The 22,666-nt window shown below is 46.4% G+C and overlaps 2 protein-coding genes across 7 annotated transcripts in view; one reads left to right on the top strand and one right to left on the bottom strand.

Annotated features, from left to right (window-relative positions):
- XRRA1 (X-ray radiation resistance associated 1) overlaps nucleotides 1-14,163 on the top strand; it is a 102,973-nt gene extending 88,810 nt beyond the window's left edge. For 2 of the 4 annotated variants that reach the window (XM_079930157.1, XM_079930158.1), the window contains 7 exons: nucleotides 2,500-2,593; nucleotides 3,361-3,476; nucleotides 6,257-6,610; nucleotides 9,110-9,308; nucleotides 10,072-10,187; nucleotides 10,399-10,504; nucleotides 10,900-14,163. In XM_079930157.1, the coding sequence (XP_079786283.1) occupies nucleotides 2,500-2,593; nucleotides 3,361-3,476; nucleotides 6,257-6,610; nucleotides 9,110-9,308; nucleotides 10,072-10,187; nucleotides 10,399-10,504; nucleotides 10,900-11,156 (1,242 nt within the window). In that variant the 3' untranslated portion in view covers nucleotides 11,157-14,163. The remainder of the gene's footprint in view (nucleotides 1-2,499; nucleotides 2,594-3,360; nucleotides 3,477-6,256; nucleotides 6,611-9,109; nucleotides 9,309-10,071; nucleotides 10,188-10,398; nucleotides 10,505-10,899) is intronic. The other 2 variants (XM_079930155.1, XM_079930156.1) reach the window with 1 other exon arrangement.
- A 152-nt stretch (nucleotides 14,164-14,315) lies between these two features.
- RNF169 (ring finger protein 169) overlaps nucleotides 14,316-22,666 on the bottom strand; it is an 87,100-nt gene continuing 78,749 nt past the window's right edge. Inside the window, exons 5-7 of one of the 3 annotated variants that reach the window (XR_013829531.1) lie at nucleotides 20,491-20,590; nucleotides 17,139-20,039; nucleotides 14,316-15,392 (exon numbers count right to left, since the gene is read on the bottom strand). Coding sequence is in view for 1 of the 3 variants with exons in the window: in XM_079930159.1 (XP_079786285.1) it covers nucleotides 18,855-20,039; nucleotides 20,491-20,590 (1,285 nt within the window). In the remaining 2 variants the exon portion in view is untranslated. Of the gene's footprint in view, nucleotides 20,040-20,490; nucleotides 20,591-22,666 lie in introns of all 3 variants that reach the window. The other 2 variants (XR_013829532.1, XM_079930159.1) reach the window with 2 other exon arrangements.

The raw sequence follows: 22,666 nt of genomic DNA, 5'->3' as shown, positions 1-22,666 counted from the left end.
TTCTGTAGTGCTATTTGAGTAAGTGCGACAGTGGCTGCCACCGCCCACCTAGACCACACCCCAGGCCCCCCGAGCCACCTCTGCAACCCTAGATGGAGTCTTTTCCCAAGACCTGACTGCCCTAGATCCCGTGCCAGGCTGTGGCATGGAAGAGCGCCACTGGGGGGGTTCTCTCGGCTCGCATTGGGGGGTGCGGTGCGGCGGCAGCTGCTAGGCAAACCTCTCTCCACCCTGTCTGGGGGTGAGCCTGCACCTGTGCGCTCCTCCCAAGTGGAGTCTAGGCTTCCTCAGCCTTTCTATCTGTCCCAGCACTTCTCCTCCCTGCAGGACCCCTCGTCCCCTCCGGGGACACTCTGTGGCTCAACGCGCTCACTCCCCACCCATGCGATCTCCCTTTTCCTCTTAGTCCCCTCCCCGGGGCACAGGTCCTGACCAAGTGCTTTCCTTCTGTCCTACCTGATTACGTGGGAATCTTTCTTGCAGCCTTGGTCGTTTAGGAGTTCTTCTGCCAATTTCCAGTTAGTTTTCCATGAGAACTGTTCTGCATGTAGATGTGGTTTTGATGTGTTTGTGGGGTCAGCTGAGCTCCACATCCTCTTACTCTACCATCTGGATCCCCCTCCTGAAGCACTAGCCTAGGTCCTCACATTTCTAAAACTTCATCTCATGGGTTTAATCTTTGGTCTGGCCCATCCTTGCACCCCCAGCCTCGTTCTGCACCAGCCACCCTTTCCCTCTGCTTTTAGTCACACTAGCCTTCTTTGAATCCTTCCAACAGGCATTCCTCCTCTTTGCTGTGAGACCTTTCACACATTCTTCTCTTTGTATGGAACATTTCCTCTCTGCATTAGAGTAAGTTTAATACTAGCTGCTGCGACAAACTTAAAAATGTCAATGACTGAACACAAAAGTTTATTTCTTGCTTTTACAAAATCTGTTGTGGATATTCCTGGTTGGTAGGTGGCCTTCCACATGATCCTTCAGAGAGCCAGGTCCCTTCTGGCTATGGCTCTGTCATCCCATGGGACCTTAAGAGTACTTTATTGGATCCTATGCAACTGGTGGATAGATGATTGAGTGAGGGGAGGGTGGTGAGAGATGTAGAGGATCCTACAGGAGGTTTTGAATGGGCTGTACCTGGAAACGGCATTTATCACTTCCACCCAGGTGCATTGGCTAGAACTGAGTCATATGCCCAAATCTAGCTGCCTAGGAGGCAGGAAGAAACAGTCTAGCTGTGTGCCCAGAAAGTAGAGGGAATGGCTTCGGTTAACCCAGAGATTTCTTTGACACATACTACGTCCCCCGCTGCATTCACTGATTACCTCCTGCCCGTCCTTCAGATCTCAGGGACGCCTTCTCTTACCTCTGTGACTAGGTCAAATCACCCTAGTCCTTCATGCGCCTCTCTTTTGTGGCAGTAATCACTGTTGTAAATTCATGTTCCTTTGTGTTACTGTTTCTTCTGTGCTTGTTTCCCACTAGGTACTGTTCCTCGGGGATAGGAATTGTATCTGTTTTGCTCAGTCCCAACCCAGTGCTTGGTACATGTAGTCATTCAGTAAATATTTGTTGACTGAAGGAACCAAAATGAAAGAAAATGAATAGGTAATTGCCCCGTGAGCACCTACTGCTACCCAGTGTGGCTCCAGAGGAAGTCAGATTGAAATACCATCCCACTCCCAGCCCTTAGTGCTATCTGTGGGTCACAAATCTGACTCAATACCTTTCAGTGTGTCTAGGCATCCGAAAGGCCACTGCCCAGCTCCTGGCCCCTCTGATACTATTCCATTGCTAATAGACACCCTGCCCAAGGTTGTCCCCAGATGTTCCAGCCACTCTTCTCAACAAGGACTGTGTATTTTTCTTGCCCTTCAGAGGCTGGCCTCATAGGGGTAGTGTGGCGTCGGGGCCCCAGACAGCCACAAGGTCTCCCTTACCCCACTGGCTCTGCTTATCCCTTAGATGCGTGTGTCCCCCTGACCTCCTGTCCCCTATCCCTCCCCAGAACAGGCTTTAGTGAAAGAGACTATCAGTGCTGTTGACAGACTGACCGGGTGTGTAGAGGTTGCACTGAGGAAGGTGAAGTGTCAGACAAAATGTATCCTGAAGTCAAAGTCCATGCCTTGCCAAATTTCTAGCCTCCTTGGGAGACAAGTACTAAATGTATTTGTTCTTATTATTTTGTCACCAGCATCCTTAATATTTGGTATAAGCTGCTTATCCAGTGTGGAGAAGGGAAAAAAATTCTTACCTTTCAAATGTGAAACAGATGGTGGAATTTTGAACAGGAGGGGCAAAGGTATTCTGAGAGTGAACAGGTGAAACTGCAGGATAAGACACTGCCCAGCAGTAAGTCCTGTCCCTAGCAGCCTAACTCCTCCAGCCCCACCCTCGCCCCAGACCTAGCAAGCATGCAGCCCTGCATTGTGGGGCCTTGAAGCATTTGGGCAGAGGTGAGGGCGGTGTTGATCTGATGCTCTCCCGCATTCCTTACAGATTGCAAAGGAAGATGCCATTCTGCCGGTAGCTCTCTTCCCATCTCTCTGCAAGCTCATCTTTCATAACAACCCTCTGGTGGCCCATACAGGAGGTATGGTACCCACAAACCTGCCCCCTGAACCCAGTCTCCAAGAAGCAATGTGGGCCTCCTCATCCCTACCTCAGGGCTAAGCCCTGCTCTGCGTCGTGGGTGGACAAGGTTCATAGTGCATTGGGGGCTGTAGAAAACAACAGAGACCTCTGAGCACATGCTCTGCACTAACTCATCCTGACAGCAAACCTGTGAAGTGGGCATTTTTGTCCCCGTGCACAGTAGATGAAACTGAGGATCAGAAAGGGTCACAATCTACCCAAGGTCACACAGCAACAAAGAGGCAGTGCTGGGAATGGAGTACAGAATTATCTAGATCCTGCATGGGCTCTATAATGACACTTTGCTTTGTGGGACAGGTCTGTTGTGACCTCACTCCCCACTTCCCAGTTAGGGAGGAGTGGGAGGCTGAACTGCTGAGCCCTCCCCACCCAGAGCACGCTGAATACAGTAGATGCTCTGTCAGTACTGGAACCCACTGTCCAAGATGCAGCAGCTGGAGGCATTTTAGAATCCTGGGCCCTGGAGTGACACTAGGGTATTCTAATCTCTACTCTACACTGTCTTCATTGCCTTGGACAAATTCCTTAACCTCTCTGTGCCTCAGTTTCCTCACCTGTCAAATGGGCATAATATAGGTACCTACCTCCTAGAGCTCGTGCGAGAATTAAGTAAGTTTATACATGTACATGAACAGTGCCTGGCACACAGAAGCCCCCAGTAAAATGTTAGCTAATAGTAATCTTATTTTCCCACCATGGCTCCAGGGGTCCCTCCACTGCTAAAAAGCTTCCTCCAGGAGCAGCTGGGAATCCACTTAATTCGAAGGAAGATGGTAAAGGCTAAGCGTCACATTTTGATGCCTCGGAAGGACTCTCGGAAGGTAAGCCTTCAAAGGCAGGACCCTCCAAGCCCAGGGGGAGTGTAGCCTATTTTAATGCCTGCAGACCAACCTGACAGCAGAGCTGCTCCCTCCCACAATATCTGGGATCCCTGTTAGGTTTGTAGCCGCAGTTTTGTCTTCTCCTTCCCTCGCTCTCTTACATACAGATATACCCAGGAGAGACAAGACAGCCAGTCAGAGACCCAAAAGTCAGAGTAGGGAGGAGCCGGGGAGGGCATTGAGTCTGACCCCCTAATTTTACAGAGAAACTGAGGTCCAGAGAAGACACTGTGGAGAAGTGGAGAGAAATCAGTCAGAAGACCCGGGTGAGAGTCTGGCTCCATCATTTTTCTAGCTGCCTGAACTTGGGCAAGATTTCCACTCTCTGAGCTTCAGCTTCTCAACTCTAAAACCTCTCAGAGCTGCTGAGAGGACTGGATGAAGCAACAGATATAAAAACACTTTATAAACTCCCCAAGCCCCTACGAATGCAGGTTATAGTCACCTGTGGTAATCGTGAATGGCTGCACCAGGCCTAGAATACACATCTCCTGCCTGAATCTTAGGAAGCGTTTCCTACCGTTGAGAGCAGTCTGCTCCCTCAGTACCTCCCCCAGCTAGTGGTCTTAGATTGGCCTTCTGGGATGCCGTAAAGTAAGTCAAATCCCTCTTTCATCTGAAGGATTTCAGAAATTTCTGTGAAATGCTGCTCCCTCCTGAACTTTAATCTTCCTATAGCCAAAAGCTGGACTTGGCATTGCTGGTCCCGAAAGTTAATTAGTTATTCCCTGCCCAATGCCGCCCCCCCCAACCCCAGTCTGCTTCTGTACAGCCAAGCTCTTGTCTTGAGCCCTCAGAGGACCAGAGCAGCATGTAAAACCAGAAATAGAAATTCAGAGGGTTTCCATCATCTTTCCCCTTGTCTGTTGCCTCCTCTAAGGATCCTGCTACTTCCCTTCCCATCAGCCAGCTGGGAAAGGGCACAATCAGTGAGCCGGATGCTAAGTACATAATCCTGTCTCCCACGTACAGAACACCCATGCTGAGAACTTGCACACAGCTACCCTGTGACCCTCACCATGGACAAGGAAACAGGCTCAGAGAGGTGAAATAACTTATTTGTTAAAAGGTAGTGTTGGGGTCCAGGGGCACCGTTACAGTTCCAACTAGTAGAGGATAAACACCAAGTATCAGTGGCCGAATGAGAAGCACATCAATGCTTTGTGAATCTAGGCAAACACCATCTAACCTCCAATGCAGGCTAGACTGGAGAGTGTTGTGTGGCCTGCAGGCAGGTTGGAGATGCCTACATGTTCCCTGTGTGCTCCCAGAGATGGGCTGGATGTACAGCCTTTTACTCACTCAGTTACATAGACCAAGATTGCTGGCCCTCCCTCATACTAGGCATAGACAAGACAGGGGGAAAATGGAGACCCACCCAACGTGTAACCAAAAAACTGTATGAGGCCTCTATGTGTGAGAACACAAATGGAAGATAAAATGGCCTGCCCTTGATGCGCAGCAGTCCAGCCCGTCTGGGACACAGGGTCCAATGACTCTCAACCTCTGACCAATCAGATTATCCAGTCTTCCCTCAGGAAAGTGGTGGTGGGATAGAGAAAGAGCGTCCCCAGCACTCCTCCAGCACAGACCTGTGAGAGGGAGGAATAAATGTGGCCCCTTCTCCACCAGCCGGCAAATGACGGCACTTGGTGTTTTGGACACTGAGGCATGAGTTCTGAAAAAAGACTCTGGGTCCCTCAGGCTTCAAGTCTAAACACTGAGATTTTACATATTTCAAAAAGGAAATATTTTCTTAAAAAGAATCCTATTTTATAAAATCCTATTTTGTAAATCCTATAAATCCTATTACATAAAAGTCATCCGTCACACTCCCTAGTTTGTTAGGTACATTTGTGCGTACCATCTCATTTGGGAGAACTCTGCAAGATAGGCAGGCAGGGACTATTCTCCCATTTTGTAAGCTCAAATGATAGACTGCGCTTGAGATCTTTCCACTGCACTGCATGGCCTGTCAAAGTACAGATAGATATAAGTGGACCAAATACCTTTGACAAAGAATAAAAACAATTCACTGTATAACTAGGGAGGGGAAGCAGAACTAGGCCCAGATGAGGGAAACTGGGCCCATGGCTGTCTCCTGGCAGATGACGCAGAGGAGGAGGGTGACAGGCTTTTGCTAACTAAGGAAGCTGAGCAGTTCAGTGAGAAAGAAGTTATTGCCTTGGGTCTAAACCCTGAGATTTGCCTTACATAGGGGTCTTTATATGAGGTGCAGGGACTAGCACCCTGAAAGGGGCCTGGTGCTGCTGCCTTCCGGAGAACGTGGGCCCACCTCCCCCAGGCCCTCCTAGGAGTCCCCGAGGGGAGTCAAGGGCACTGTGGGACACCTTGATCAGAGGAATGAGGCTGCTGTAGGCCAGAGTGATATGGTCAGGCATCTAGAATGAGGCCTGGAGCCTCTGCCACTGAACAACTCTGTGACCTTGGACAAGTCATTTTACCTCTCTGAGCCCCAGTTTCCTTATTTATAAAATGAGGACACTTATTCACTGGGTAGTTTGAGGTGTAAATAAAACTACATGTCATGTATGGGGTACATCGTAGATGCCCAGTAAGTGTGATTTTGCCCCCTCCCTCCCCCTATGAGACCTCACCCAGTGCTTTGACCACTATACCAGTTAGCCTTAGGCTGGTGATATCCAGGAGGAGAGATTCTGATTAGGAAGCAAACCAATTCAGCCCTTCTTCCATGACAGGTGAAAACCCAAGTCCCAAAGGTGCCAAAGCAGCCTCTGATTCTCCATCACCCACCCATGACCACCATGACCACAAGCAAGTCTTCCTCAAAGGAGATGCTGGAAGCAGAGGCAGAGTTGACTAAAGAGCTGCCCACCACCAAGACCATTTCTGTGGAGCGAAAGATGCCCATCGAGGGCCCGGAGGGCCTTCTCCTCTCCCACCGGGCCTTCGTGCCACTGCCTCCCATCTGCTCTGACTCCACTGTGCATAGTGAGGACACATCCCGCCGGAGCAACGCTGCTGGCCGCCTCAGCCCAGACCACCCGTCAGATGAGGACACCAAGAGCACAGAGTCCATCTTCTTGACCCAGGTACCTGGACCCACCTGCCCCTGCGCACTTGTTCCCAGCTCCCATGTGTTCCTGTCCAACCCTTAGACGGCTGGACTACTGTAGGCAGCTGGAACTAGGCACAAGGCAGTTCTGGAAACCAGAAAGCACCCTTGGCAGAGCCTGCAAGCCCCTTCTGGGAGTTCCACTGATCCAAGGCTACTGGTAGGGACAGCCATGGGGACAAGTCATGGTCCTGTGGCACAGACAACATCTGGGATTTGGCTGGGGCGTTGGTCAGACCAGTTTCTTGGAAGGGTTTGCTGCTGCCTCTTCCTATCTGCATAAGGTCACCTCACTTCTGATGCTGCATCTGAATCCTGGGAGCACAGATGGATGAGACATGGGTCCTGCCCTCAGGGTGTCCTCAGTCTAATAGGGGAGATGGACAGGAACAATGCATGCAGTCAGTGCTGAGACTGAGGAAAACTCAGGGGCTGGGAGCCTAGAGGAAGGAGGGATACCTTTGTCCTAGACCAGGAGGGCTTCCTAAAAGCAGTTCAAATGAGCTGAGCTTTGCAGGCTGAGTAGGAGTTAACAAGGTGAAGAGCTGGGCAGCAAGGACACTGTAGGCAGAGTGAGCAGCATGAAGCAGGGTACAGAGGAAGGAAATTAAAATGGTACATACAGAACGATGAATGATTCAGTGTAAATACAGTAGAAAGGTGACATGTAGGAAAAGGGAAGTTTAGGCTGGAGGAGTTGGTAGGGCCCCCTTGAACTTTATTATTGTAACACTATTATCCTCCCATCTTCCTGCCTCCAGTCTTGCCCCTCCAATCTGCCAGATCTTTCCAAGATGTATATCCACCCATAAATTATCTAACTCTCTATTCATCTCTTACTTGTTCCACACATGACTTATAGTGACATACAAATTCGTACAATATAAAAGTATCTTTATGAACTAAATCAGAACCTTCTTGGAACAAAACAGAGTATAAACAAACAAGTATTTAAAAATAATTGAGATAGTTGGATAAAAGGAAGATATGCACAGGAAAGGAAATAAGTGCAAGGCCAATTCTGTCACTCAAATGTGCACATCGTGCACTGCCACTCTCATAATAGAGGTCTATTGCCAAAATGCAGTTCGAGCTTCCTAGCCGCCTAAGCAATACAGTCAATTATGAGTCACCATGACTGAAAAAAACAATCCCCCAATTGCCCAGGCTATAACCTCCAATACAATGTTGTCTTTTTCCTCCTGATCTTAGCACACAAACGTTCAGTCTTTCATCATTATGATTAACTGTGGGTTTTTCATAAATGCCCTTTATCAGGTCAAGAAAATTTCTTTCTATTCCTAGTTTGTTGAATATTTTGTCATGAAGAGGTGTTAGATTTTGCCAAGTGCTTTTTCTGTGTCTGTTGCGAAATGTGGTTTTTGTCCTTTACCTATTGCTATATTACACTAATTGATTTCCAGATGTTAAATCAACCCTGCATACCTGGGATAAATCCCACTTTGACATAGCATATCATCCTTTTTATATGTTGCTGGTTCAGTTTGCTAGTATTTGGTTGGTATTTCTGTGTTATATTCATAGGGCTATTGGTCTGTAGTTTTCCTTTCTTGTGATGTCTTTCCCTAGTTTGGGTTTCAGGGTAATACTGACTTCAGAGAATGAGTGTTCCCTCTTCCTCTATTTTTTTTTTTTTTTTTGGAAGAGTTTATGAAGGGTTGGTGTTAATTCTTTAAATGTTTGGTAGAATTCACTACTGAAGCCATCTGATCCTTGGCTTTTCTTTGTGGGAAGTTTTTAAATTACTAATTCGATCTCTTGTTATAGGTCTACCCAGATTTTCTATTTCTTCTTTAGTCAGCCATAAGTTTTAACTAAGGGTGTAACAACATTCCTACTGGTTTCATAACCATCACAGTAAGGCTAAAAAAGTGAATTCAGACAATATTCACTCACCCCTTTTAAAACTCTTCCATGGCTTGCCATTACAGTGAGGATAAAGAAAATACAAACAAAAACAAAACAAACACCCTCAGCTTGGCATTTAAAGGCCCTTACTGAGCTGGGCCCTGCTTATTGCTCCAGCTGCCTATCTCTTTATGGTACCCTCCAACCACACCAATATTTTACTCCCCACAAATGCACTTTGCTGTGTCTTAACTTTGCATCTTTGCCCATGCTCTTCCCTGCCTGCCACAGTCCTCCTTTCTCATCGCTTGCCGCCTACCTGGGGATGGCTTTCCTGGTTCTTCCAGACTTCGCTCAGGCTAAGGCAACAACCCTCCATTGAGCTTCCTGGCCCCCCAGGCTGGTTAGGTCTTCCTGTGGGCTCACCCTGAACCCTTGTGCTCTCTCCTGTGACAGCATTTATCACAATGTATGATAATTTCTGTTTTCATGTCTGCTTCCTCTCACCCCAGTCTGAGTTCTTGCCCATAACAGGACCCACTATGGGGACCCACACAGAACTCAGAAGTGTTAAGGGAATGCATTTTCTTTTTCTTCTGGGGCACAGGTCAGTGGGCTGTCTTCCTCCATCTTCCAGAGGGATGATACAGAGATAAAGGAGAAAGACCAAAGACTACCACCCACAGCACCCAGAGAGGTGAAGAGGACTCAGAAGAAGCTCCCATCTGCCTCCTTCCCCAGAAAGTACCATGGCTCCGAGGAGCTGCTGACAACCAAGCCTGATCCAGCCTTCACTGAGCCGAAAGGTACGTGAGGAGAATGGCTCGGGGCAAGGGGCTCTTTCCATGGCCCAGAGCAAGCCAGGGCAAAGCCAAGGTGGGTGCCAAGCCTCTTTTCCGGGCCAGGGTGTCATCTTCTGTTTGAATGTCTGTCAAAGGGCCCCTGAGGGTGTTCTGGTTTGGAGCCCTACTTGTCAGGACCCCTGGCCTGGACCTTCATTGGCTTTTGGGGAATCACAGCTGTTCAGAGATTCCAGCCAGTCTGGACCCAACTGCTTTGGTTGGAAAAGTCTCTCCAGGAAGGGTGTGATGAACAAACACTCAGACTGGTCAGATTCCCAAGGTCCTCCCCAGCCCAGTTAATCTCCAAAGCGAACATCCAAAATCCTCCCTGTGTGGTTTGAGACAAGGGAGGCAGTGCCTCGTCTGGCCTCTTATTTCAGACTCTGCTGTATTAACAGAATCTGCAGTGGTGCTCAGCTGTGCTCTGTTGGGTGTCATTCTCTGCAGTGTAACCCCCTGAGGTTAATGGGTTACTTGGTGTCACTCCCTTTCACCACTCCTATGCTATTTTTCCATCAGGATCTGTGCACATAGGAAGCAAGTATTCACTGAACAAATGATGGAACTTCTGGCACCACAACAGATCAGGGCAGGATATGGGAACAGTGTTTTCTTCTTGGAGGCCCTCATCTTTTTACCCAGGGCTGCTATGAAATGGGGAATGAAGAAATTGGGGGAGGCATCCAGGAGGAGGGGGATGGACCTTGACCTTGTCTTTTTGCCCTAGGAATCCAGAAGAATGCACAGGCCTTGCAGCACATGCTGAAACATCCGCTCGTGTACCGCTCCTGCAAGGCCAGGCTGGACACTCTTCAGAAACACTATGTTCCCAAGGAGAAACGGGTAAACTTCCACCACACTGTGTATGTGAACTGCCCCTCAGGACCCCACAAGTACAGAGGTGGCTGTCACCTTGGGACCTTCAAAGAGCCATGCTTTTCCCTAGTGCCCCCAAGTTCTCCCCTGCCTGTCATTGTGACTGTATGAGGAGGTGAGGCCATGAAAGTCTGAGTAGAAGACTGGGACAACACTGTGCTCTCTTACCTCCCGTCAGACCCAGAGGATCCCTATTCCACCCCCCCGGAAGACTCAAGCCCAGCTGCTGGATGACATCCTCATTCGCATGCGGGACCCCCGGAACATTACTGAGGCACCACTAGGTACGGCTCTGACCCCCAGTCCTTAGCTGCCAGGATCCAAGATCTAGAAGTTTACTCACCTGCTGGTATAGGCAAAGGGCTTGTGTTGGAGCAGGAAGGGCCCTTAGAGAGCATCTGCCCCAGACCTTCCTGTGTGCAGATGGAGAAACTGAGGCCTGAGTGAGGCAGAGAGTTGCCTAAAGTCACACAGCATGTTACCAACGGCTTGAGACAGAATCAGAAGGGGATACCTCTGGCTTTCTAGTGCCCAAACTGGAGAGACCATTTTCAGGCCCTTAACATCCTCTTCCCACCCCCTCCCACTTTCTGAGGGGCTCTGGACCCAGTCCCCGCTGCTCTGGGCTAGGTGGGACCCAGGGTGACCTTGGGGCCCCTCCCGGCTTTTCTCCCTGCAGGAGCTGTCCTGTGCCAGCGGACAGAGCAGCAGCTGGTGAACCAGAAGCAGTACCTGCAGGCCAAAAGGCTGCTGAAGGAGTTTCGTGCACGGTACCGGCGGCTGGTGCGCTGCTCACTGCGGTCGGTGTTCGGGGCCACGGCACCACCCCAGGTCCACCTGGCATTGAGCGAGGGCCAGCCTAAGAAGTTCGGCCACTTCCTCGAGTTCATGGATCAGTTCTGCCAGGAGCCCACGGCCAGTGACTCGAAAGGCTAGGGCTGCGCACAGGGCCATGTGCGCCGCCCCACCTGCGCCCCACACCCTCCGCAAGGGCTCCGTGCCCTTGACTGCTCCCTGGGATGGGTGCGGGCCTCCGAGCTCTGCTCAGCCTCACTCGCCGGCCGCTGTGAGTGGGGAGCTCGTCAGGACCGCCCCGCCCTGGGCCGGGCAGGAACCGGCACCTGGCCCAACAGCAATAAAGAGTGGGTGCATAGAGCAAGGTAGGCCTCATGCCTTTTTGGAGCCTAGGCCAGGTTGTCGCACTGGGGAAAGAAACCCCAGCTGATGCGCATCCCTAGAGTCCTGTGGGAAACCTGCCTGAGTCACACAGAGTGATAACACTGTGTTATCCCACAGAGCTGGGATAAGCAGTAGGACAGAAAACAGGGTCGATGAAACAGAAACAGCACAGAATCCAAAGCTCAGAGAAGTTAACTAACTTGCCCACAGCCACTAGTGAGTGAGTGTGTGTGTGTGCGCGCGTGTGTGCGTTGGGAGCAGGGCGGGTAACAAAACTCAGGCCTCTAGGCCCCCAAAAGCCTCTAGGCTTTCTCTGTTGGGCAGCTTTTTCCACTGTCAGGGCAAATGTGGGGAGAGGGAAGAGAGAGAGGATTGGGAATTTCCTTATTAGATGGCCATGACCACAAAGTTGGGACAAGTTGAAGGGAGGGCTTACATGGAGTTTCCCAAGGTTTTCTAATCCAGGACATAAGCTGAAGTCCCATATGCAAATACAGTGGGATGTGGCTCTAAAACAGACCCTGGGACTGTGCAAGGTCAACCGGGACTCAGGTTAAGTAAGCTAGTTCTGGCCAAAGCAGCCTATGGGGTTGCCCCATTCTTATGAATGCATAGTAGTCAGCACCTGCTATAGAGGAGGGTCAGGAGAAGGCCACTGGGCTGAATTGCAGCGATGTGCATTTGGGTGTGGGTGCTGGGTGTGACCTAGTCACCTGGGCTGCTTTCCTGGAGGTGCCTGCCTGGGGAGAAGGCCTGCAGTTCCCAGGGTCCAGGAAGCAGTGGCATAAGGATTAAGGACCCACAGCAAGGCACCAACTCCCACAACCTAAGGTGCAATTAAGACGATTATAGAAATACAGTCTTGTAGCCACAGGTCTGTGGTGCAGTATCTGCTGTATTTCAAGTGCGAGACTATTAGGACACAAATGTTCGCATATTATCACACTCAACCAACCACAGTCACATACATGTGGCCAGTTACATATTTACACCAAGCTGTGGTCATACCAGACACACACATTCAAGTTCAGACGGTCACATACACGATCACATACAGTCCCATACACATATCAAGTTACAAAGTCAGTTACGTCTCACTCATTCACACAGGCACCTGGACAGATTCAGGTAATAAACACAGTGCTACCCTCAGCAGCACACATGTGCTGGGGCATGTTGCTGACTTACCACGTTGGATCTTCTAGGCCCAAAATCATCCTTCTGCTAATGTTAGGAAGGAGAATCCACCCCAACATTCACACTGTAAACCTCGCTAGGTTCAAGTTCGGGAGATTTGCAATGTTCCCTTCAGCCAGAAACACTATCAAACCATAAGCTCTCAGGCCTGAAAGGCTCCTGGGAACATCCTATCCCAGCCTCTAGGTAGGAAGCCTCTTGCAATCTCCCCAACAGATCATTCAGCTCCTGCTTGCACATCTAGTGACAGGGCGCTCATTCCCTACAAAGGCTGTCCCTTCCTTTGTTGGGAAAACTATTGGATGGCTCTAGCCATTGGACTAAGCATCAGCCTAAGGTCCCTCAGTAGTCCTAACTCTGCTTTTGGGCCCAGAGTATATCTGCTCTCTCTGCCCCGCCAGGCTGGCCCTTTACCGATATGAGACTATCCTGAAGAGGATATACCTATCTAGGCCAGATGCTCTTAACTTTCTCTGTTATTCCACATGGGATACCATCTGAATAAACTGGTTCTCCTATCATTCTGAATGCCGAAGCAAGACATTCCAACACAGGGCATCTCCCAGAGCAAAGATAGCCCCAAACTCAAACACACGTAGTCTAAGCTCAGCTCAGATTTGCCTGAGATTGCTCTCCAGAGATAAGACTGACTAGAAACAGAACATTCATGAGTTTGCTTTACTGTATTCTCAACTTGGGCCTCTCCTCAACCTGGCAAGCCTGCACTGAAGAATGCACTTTGGTATTGTTTAAACAACACATCATCCCATTTGATCCCTTAGCAGAAGCATCCCTGACAGGGCACGCCTGTTCTGAGTCCTCTGTCTTTGTCAAAAAGCTCCTTGTGATGAGCTGGAGGGGAGGCAGCCAGCAATGGCAGTGCCAAGGGTCTGGGCCCCTTCTGCAATCTAATGCAGACAGCAGGTTGAATGAAACCAAAATCCAAACCATTTTCTATTTCTAGGCTGGAGGGGATAAGGCCCTAAGGACAGCTGTTTATACGAAGAACTAAGAGTAAATAGTACATCAGTCACACACAGACAAAAAAATCCATTAGTTGGCATTTAAGATAATCATTTTCCTTTACATAGTTACCCATTCTCATTAGGACTTGAAGGTTCTGCTGGAGGTTAAGGGTTGAACCCACTGAGGGAAAGCCCTGCTCCTACTGTTGGCACAGCTTGGAGAGGGGGCAGGGCCAACAAGGGAGAATCTGCTGCCGCCGTCTGGAGCCAGGCCCCAAAGCTGCTCCTGAGCTCTCATGGCTTGATCTTTGAGGAGTACATTCCCTGTTTCTACCCCTTATTAAATGAGAGGAAAGGAAGAAGAACAAGCCTGGCCTTACCCTGGCTTTGTCCAACTAGTTCTTAAGACACCAGAAAAGGTAGAAAGGGAGCCTGCCCCCGGTTTGAGGTTCCCTCCCACAATTACTGAGACAAGGCATTAAGGAAGCATTTTCTCACAAAGCAAAATGTGTAAATATTTTTCTTAGGAAAAAAAAATACTGATAATACATAGAACATTCAGTCTTGGCACTTTTCCTTCATCCAACTTAACCAATTTCTAAACTGGTGACTTCTGTATATATTCACTGTGGATAACGTGTAAAGATGCATTTCTGGATCATCTTTAGAGCAAAGTCTATTCAGCACCCTCTTTTCCTAGAATCCCACCCCCACCCCTCCAAAAAAAAAAAAAAAAAAGACCTGCTTTCTCATTGAGTCACAAGAATTTATAAACAGCTATACTCACTTCTAAAAGCCAAGTCAAAAGACCAATCTGGGTTGATAAGGAAAAGGCTGGCTGAGAAAAATTAAGTCCCTAAGGAGTTCTTGATTTTCAAAGAAAAGTGAAGGGTTGGTTGGGTTCTAATCCTTGGTAGTTAAAATAACAGCTATTCCAATCACTTCCCAAGATTTCACATTCACATTACTCTCACTGTGGGGGTTTTCCCTGCCTGGGTGTGTATTCAGGGGATCTGGGTACATTTTAATTCTAACTGAAAAAAGCAGGAAGAAAAAACTTAAAACAATCATTCGGGTGTCCCCCTCATTAGCAGATTGTGTGTGTGTAACTTAGAGGACTATTCATTCAGACCCTAGACAACTACAGTACAAATATGACACAGGGCACTGAACCTCAAGTTCCTCATTTCTTAAAAAAAAAGGGCATCAGGGGGTATAGTTTCACTTGGATAATTTCCATGCCCATTCCAGCTACATAACATTTTATGATTATGATCCAGCCTTCATTTTTCTTCCCTTCCTCACCTGCTTGCCTTCCATCTCAATGGAAAGCCACGCAGGAAAAAGGAAAGGAATCCCAAGTTGCTGCCAGCTCTGGTGAGAGGTCTGGTTGGGGAAGAGGTTAGTAGGTTACTAAGTTGAGAGTGAGCCTCCTCTGATCATGTCAGTGATCCACAACCTTCCTCATTTCTTGGGGCTTTATGCTAAAAGCAGCTCCTAAAGAGATGCTATTGTCCTATAATCACCGGAGGAGAAAAATCATTCTCCACTGGTAAAATTACTTAAGAAATGGAGAGCAGTATTGCAATCAAATTCACAAATACTGATGGGGGTATGTAAAATGTTCAAGGGTGCTGGACAGTACCTTTGAACGGGCCATCCAAGATCATCACTATGGTCTTTCGTGAAACCATTAACGAGCTCTCCAGCCACACATGCATTCAAATACATTCCAGTAGACACTGAGCTCATCAAGAGCAAGACTGTCCTTTCCATCTTTATATCCATGACTTTGCACAGGGTTGGCACAAGTTCGAAGCTCAGGAAATATCTGTCAAATGGAACAAAAAGGACAAACGGCACAGCCTTCGGTCATCAGCTTCACCAGTCAAGCACAATGGCAACTTTCCATCTTAGTTTGTCTGTTTGTAATATCATAGCAATTAATTAAGCAGCTTTAATCTCTTAAGGGCATTTTTCTTTAAGAGGAAATGAACAAAACACACAGAAAGCATTCATCACCAATGCTTCCTCCAGGCAAAAATTTAAAGATTAAATTTTAAAAAATAAATGAAGCCACTTAAAAAAGGTTTTCCTGGGAAGCTTCAGCCAAGAAGCCTTCTAAAAAGAGGCAATTACATGAAAGGGGCCAAGGGCTAGATACATAATCCCCAGATCTGACATTAACCCAACAGGCCCAGATGACTTCTTTCAGCAGATACAATCAACGGATCACGAACATGTTCCCAAAGTATCTTTCCCACTTGATAAAAAAAAGGGCTGAGAGCCCCCTTCTTAGGGCATTACATTTCTTGGATTACCCATCAGAATGACCTCTACCCTCCAACCTCTCATAACTTCCCCTTTAATAAGAAAAAACACAGAAAGCATATACACAAGGAACAGAGTTAGAAGAACATGGGAAATTTCTATGGTGAATCAGAGTCCAGTGACTTGTGAGAAACGTTTGTTTTCTGAGATAGTGTATCTTTCATTCTAGCTCACAAACCCTCCCCATCGTTTTCCTTCGTCTTTTTCTCCAAAGAATTCACGTCAACAACTCCATTTGTGACCAACTTCACAATCAAGCAACAGGAGAGGGAAATTTTCCAGAAAGAAGTGTTCAGGTTTTAGTTGTTAAGTATGGGAAGCATCTTAAAATACAGATAATACCTTAGTGGTTTTACCCTCCTCCAAAGCCAAGAAGATTAAAGATTAAGCCTCCTCCCTCCTTAACCTAAACTGCTTTGTCTATATTTGAAGGACTGCTGCTCAGCTGGAAGTTTGGAAACTACAACTGTCAGTACCATTCGAGGTTCCACAGTAGGTGGTCAGTAAGCTGGATCCAGCTGTTGGAATATTTGCCTAACAAGAAATTTTCACTCTGCACCTGATGCTAAAACTTGTTGCTACTGCTAAGCAATTTCTTAAAATGAAAGTATTATTTTGGGGAAATATTTAAAATATATATCTTTTCTATTAAAAATATTTATCTTTTTTCCAAAAACAAAAATCAGTTCCAACTGGAGTGTTTTTCAAATGATTGAAGATATAGAAAAAGGTGACAAGTGGAAAAATAAGTGTCTTTCCTACTACCAATGGGACTAGCCTTCCAATAACATTTACTAAGATCGAAAAGGAACTCCATGAAATGGCAGTAACTGATGTCTTCTCTGAGGGCATTTAGTAAGTCACCCTCCCTGTCTCTACAAACCAGTGCCAGCTCTTCTATCTTGGGCACCAATATGCCCTCCAGCAGCCTTTGGAGGGCGTATGTTGCTGGTAGGACCTAAAACTGAAGTGGTATGAATATAAAGTACTGATGTATATTTTCTAAACAAACATCTGCACGTGTGCACGCACAAACACACAGAACACAGAATACATACATTCAGGTAAGTGACACTCCCCACCAAAGTAGTCACTGAGGAGGTTCCACATATCTCAGTGATTGCCAAAATACTTCAGACATTTCTGGAACTCCTCTTTGGGAACTGTTTATGAGCTGCCCAAGAAAACTGCTCTGACTGCTTTACAGATGCACCTCATTTCTGACTCCAAGCCCTAGGTAACCTACCTTCTCTTCCAGAAGCTTCAAATAGCTTCTGACTAGTTTCAAACTAAAATTCTCTTTCCTATAACCCCAAAGATGAAAGATTTGCTGAGAAGAAGGGAGGCAAATCTGAGAAGAAGCAAAAGTAGGTGATATAGTAAATCCTTTGTGATCTTGATAAGTGAGTCGTTCTGGATCTTAGCTTCTGCCTTAGTAAGAGGAGGAAGTTGGAATAGATGACCATTAACGTCCTTTGTAGTTTGAACATTAGATGTCTAGATGTCTCTATACTTTGAGGACAGTTCCAGAGATGTTTTCACCAATGGCAACATCATTGGAAAAACTATGCAGCATCCTGCTGAGGCCACCTGAGGGGAACAACATACATTGGGATATATAAGATCTGAAAGGTTTGTTAAAATGCCAGTCACATGACTTTATAGTAACAGCTCATACATGCACAGGGAATGCCAGGCCACCTGAGATTCCCTAAAATCGTATCTTAATCCCTACTTTCGATGAGCCCAGATGGGCAGAAGCACCAAGCACCACCAGAGATGCAAAAGACACATGGTGTCAGCTGCTAAGGAAAATAAACCCCAAAGGTCCATGGGACTGAATTTACCAGCTGTATCCAGCTAGATTCCTTGTTTCCACAGTAGGGAGTTTCAGTACTGTTCTTGCCTGACTTCTGGGCAAATTTTCTGGATTTTAGATCAACACTGCAGATAACTCTTGGCCATATGGAGAGTAACAATGAAGTCCAATTGTAGTTTATCTAACAGAGTGGAACCCCAGGAAAACAGAAGGCTGTACACTGTAGGGATGGGGATAATTGCACAGTATATGTTTACACTTCCAGTCAATCTCAATTATCTGCATGTGGGTTTTGCACAATCAGCATTCAAAGCCCAGCTTGCTTTCTCTAGGCTCCCCTGGTACGTCCTTGGATCGCTGTCCATTATGGCAACCTCTTTAAGTGTGGAAAATCCATGGGATTTGTCGTTGGGAGACCCAGCAGTCAGTCTGGGCTATGCCCTTAGTAGTTGAGAGAAACTGAACATCTGCACTGCAGTTTCATCATCTAAAAATGGGACTAATACCACTTACATGTTAGGTCTCCTGAAAAGACCAAATTAAACAATGACTATGAATGTGGTCTGTCAACTATATAGCATTAATCAAATGTTATTTTTTAAACAAGGAATGTAAATTAACTTTTGTAGAAGCATAAAAACTGATTTAATTAGGAATATTTACTTGCGGCAAGGGTAAGAAGGGGGAACATAATCTTTATGGATCTGCCAAAGAACTACACTGTTCCACTTCTTTGAAAAAAGATGGAACTAATTTTTATCTGCATGGCTGATTTAAAACAACACCTGCTGAAAGAAGTCAGGAGGTCTGTCAGTTTGAGAAGGTGTCCCCTTTTCCTCTACCATTTCTAACCCCGGCCATTGTGCTCCTGAATCTCACCCCAAGCAGGGGCTGCCAGATTTGGCCCAGACGCCCTAAGGGGTGGGTCACTTAGGGGGTGAGGAGCGCTTCTGGCCCGGGTCACAGGGGGGCAGAGATGCAGCTTCCTTGGCTATATATACTACAAAGGCCCGAGACCTCTCAGAATCATGCTAGACAGTGTTTTGCCATTAAAAGAAACCCAAAGTGAGAACATTCATTTCTTCAGGGTAAATGATCAAGCCCAAAGACCTCTGAAAAATAGGTAACGCTGCTCGTTGGGTGCTACTTGGCCCCAGCCATGCTACTGGACCGCAAGAGGTACTGATCCATGCTTCCTTTTCGCCGACTCACAGTCCGCCTCTCATTGTCAAACATGCGCTGCAGCTGCAGAGCGAGCTGCCGGTCCTCTTCCTCTTGCTGCAATTTCTGCTCCATCTCTCGCAGTACTGGGTCTGCTGGGGCCAGACCCACCTCACCACTGCTTTGTCGCAGTTTCTTAAGGGAGCCATTTTGTTCCAAGTGCTTGGTCTTACAGCGTCTTTTCCTGCCCCGACGCAAGGAAGGAAGTGGCTCCTCACCTAGGCTGTCTGCCAGAACACCATTAGGCAGATCAAAATGATTCACTGTCTTCAGCTGTTTCTTTGTTTTGAGGACCCCGCCCAAAACACTGTTTTTAGGTAGCACTGAACTAACTGCTGAGATTTTCATAGCTGTTGTTATACAGGTTTTATCTAACTTGGCATCTGGGGATGACCCTGACCCTTCAAACTGCTCTCTCTCCAAAGAAGTCCCACTGGCTCCCACTTTGAGTTCTGAAGAACAGCAGGTTTCTAATGGGATCTCAGTGCTCCTTTTACTGTCACTGCCCTGCTCTGCTTTTGTCTGGCTAACAGAGGGGAAATAATCAAGGTCAGTGGGGGTAGGTCCTGTATACTCAGAGAGTACTTGCCCACTGGAGAGTCTTGTATTTAAAGCCAGAAGTGGCTTCTCCTTGCTAGAATGGGTAACTTCAGTGACGAGTAAGTCTTCCCCTGTTTCTGGAGCCAGGGAGGTGAGGGTGGCTTTCGAAAGGGTCTTTTTGATCTGCCGCTCCTGAAAGATCTGTTCCCACTTTTTGAGGATCCGTGGACTGGCCTCATAAGAAGTCTGCTTCTGCAGGCTTCTGTTTAGGTTGCGGGGTGTTGATTTGATGATGAGGGGACTCAGTACACGGCCATCAGGGAGTCTCTTGGGAGGAGTACATGGTGAGCAGACAATGGGCTTGAAATGGTTTAGTTCTTCGGAGATGCTGTCGTTGCTCTCAGGGCTGATGGAGCGCTCTGGCTTATGCAGGGAAGCCAAGGATGAGAGGGAGCTGAAGGGCAGACGCTTTTCAATGGTTAAGTCAGGGGCTGAGAGGCAGCGGTTGTTTTGGGTGGACAGGAGGACACCAATGATAGGGTTGGAGGCTGGGGTCATGGTTGTGACCTGAAAGAAATTTAAAAGATTACAGATACATACATATATATACATATTTTTTTTTCTTCGTAATTCCTTCTTGATGGTAGAGGGATAGAGAGGAAAAGGGTAAGAAAAGGGATAAAGGGTCATATGAGCCTAAGAAATGTGGAAAATCCCTAACCTAGAATGCACCCACCATTTGCAGAAATTCCTACATACTTGAAACAATTAATGAAATTGAAAATTCTGGGTAAAAAAAACTCATCCAGAACTTTTAAGAAGGTTCTTCTAGTGGCCCTCATTCCACTCGTCTGGCTACTAATTCAAACTCTCTTCCTTCACATCTATTTTATAAAATTCTCCAACATAATTAGTATGCCTAGGACCCATTCTGCCTCTTCTCATCTGGAACAGTTTCTCCTGTGGCCGTGCGCAGGATGGGACTGGAGAGCCCCGGAAGCCTGTGTCTGAGGTCTACCTTGGCTTTGCTGGTTGGGGCTGCTCTCAGTCTGCCCTTCACTCTGTCCTGACCAGTGTCACTGCAGCTCTGACTCCTTTCCATCTTGGAATTTAGGTTCCTAAAAGAGAATAAATAAAAGACAAGTAGTTAAAAGTAGCCCATGATTGCTAAGGAAAAAGAATGACAATCTCTTCTGTGCTTTCAAAGCCACACAGCTACAATAGAAAATGAATTCATTTATTAACAAAATACATTCTAAGAACAAATCCTGTCCAAAGAGAGAGGGAGTTCTCCAGAGAGGACATCTGGTTTAAGCCTTTGTTTCCAAACTCAGATCCTGCCTAAGTAACGCAAGACCAATGGCTATTTCACTCATGCTTAGAGAGATGTAGGGACACCTCACCTTCCTTAATAGGGTGGATACAGTATTAAATCACCTTTACAAACAATACATTTTTTTCCTTTGATTAGGCCCAAACCTCTCCTCAAGCAATCTAAATCAGCCATGAAACAAGTATTTAAGTACTTATAAAATGCATAGCAATGCACTAGATTCCTATGCAAGGAGTAAAAATTAAATATAGTCTCTCCCTTAATCCATTACATTTGAGCTTCCAGAGGCCTACATCCTTTGGAATTAAGGTTTCAAGAACACATGACTTTTCTTTTTTTGTCTTACGCATGCATTACATTATGACTTTACAATGCAAACCAAAAACCAAAGTACCTGTATTATAACATTAATCTTACTGTGTAAGAATTATGTACAGATGACTGTCACCTGCCCCAGAGACTGTAAGTAGGGATTCTTGACTATCTTATTACTCACCTTTGTTTTCTACTCTCCAACTCTTGCCTAATACATGTCTGGTGAGACTAATGCTTTTACAAATGTTTGCAAGAGATATTTTACCTGTGATACAACTCTACTCTATAAGCATTTAACAAACGCTTACTATATGCCAGTCACTGATGAGCACTATCTGGGCGCTGGAAATACAGAAAAGAATGAGGTACAGTTTAGGTCTTCAAGGAATCAAGAGTCCAGTGAAGCAGACAAATAATTCAATACAATACAGTGAAATGGTACAACAAAAAAATGCCTAAGAATGGCATAAAAGAGAGAGTTATTAATTACCTGGGATGGAGTGAGAGCAGGGTTGTAAAAGCCTTCCTACGGCATATGTATTTTGAAGGATAAATAAGAATTTGCCAGAAGGCAAGATGGACACATAGCCATGTAGAGGATCCCAAACAGAAATTATTTCCTTGAGTGATTCTATTTAGCTCTGGAATGGAATAATCATATCTACTCTTTGGAGCAAAAGATTTAAAATTTTACTATGCCAGATTAGTTCAGAGAAAACTTATAAAGGAGGCAATAAGGTACATTCCCAGAGTTCCTCTCCTCTCCCTACATCTCTAGTGAAGGCCTAGCCTACCTATTCCAGCATTTCTGTGTTATTCCTCCCATTCAAACCCCTCTCATCCTATGTCTCATAGCCACATCACCTTGCTAGATGGCTCCAATTTGATGAACTAATCTATGCTATGGTATTAATAGGAGAAAATGATGGCCAACCTGTATCACATGTTTGCATTTTACCAAAAAAATTCAACACTGAACCAAAAAATAAAAATAATGTGAGAGTTGTACCATCTGGTAGGAGGTATATTTTGGAGCAAGAAGGAAACTTCAACATTACCCTATAAAGGCAGCTGCTTACAAGTCAGCTTGATTTGTATTTTACCTAGAATAATACTGAAATTCATTTGCATTCCCAGAACTCACAAAAACTGTCAGTGGTGCAAGTTACCCAAAAGTAAACTGTATAGTATATTAAAATGCTGGGGTGAATAACATTTACTTTGGGTCAAGAGGAATGGATATAGAGCTGAAAGAGACAGCATTACTATGTCAAATATGTGACTTGTTTCGCATGATTCCATTGGAGAAACAAGTACAAACTTAAAGGAAAAGGTTTCCTGATCAACATAAGAAAGAACTTTATAACTTTCAATAGTAAGAGCAGTTCAATGATATCTGCCTTGGGAAGTACTAAGCTCCATGTCATTAGAGGTGTTCAAACTGAGGCTGGATCTACACTTTAACAAACATTCCAAAATTTAAAATTAGCTTAATATATATACTTTTCTTTTTTTTTCGCGGTACGTGGGCCTCTCACTGTTGTGG

Source organism: Stenella coeruleoalba (genome assembly GCF_951394435.1).
Source record: "Stenella coeruleoalba genome assembly, chromosome: 8".
Taxonomy (NCBI): Eukaryota; Metazoa; Chordata; class Mammalia; order Artiodactyla; family Delphinidae; genus Stenella; species Stenella coeruleoalba.
The sequence above is the reverse complement of the archived record's forward strand: the minus strand, read 5'-3'. Positions and strand labels throughout refer to the sequence as shown.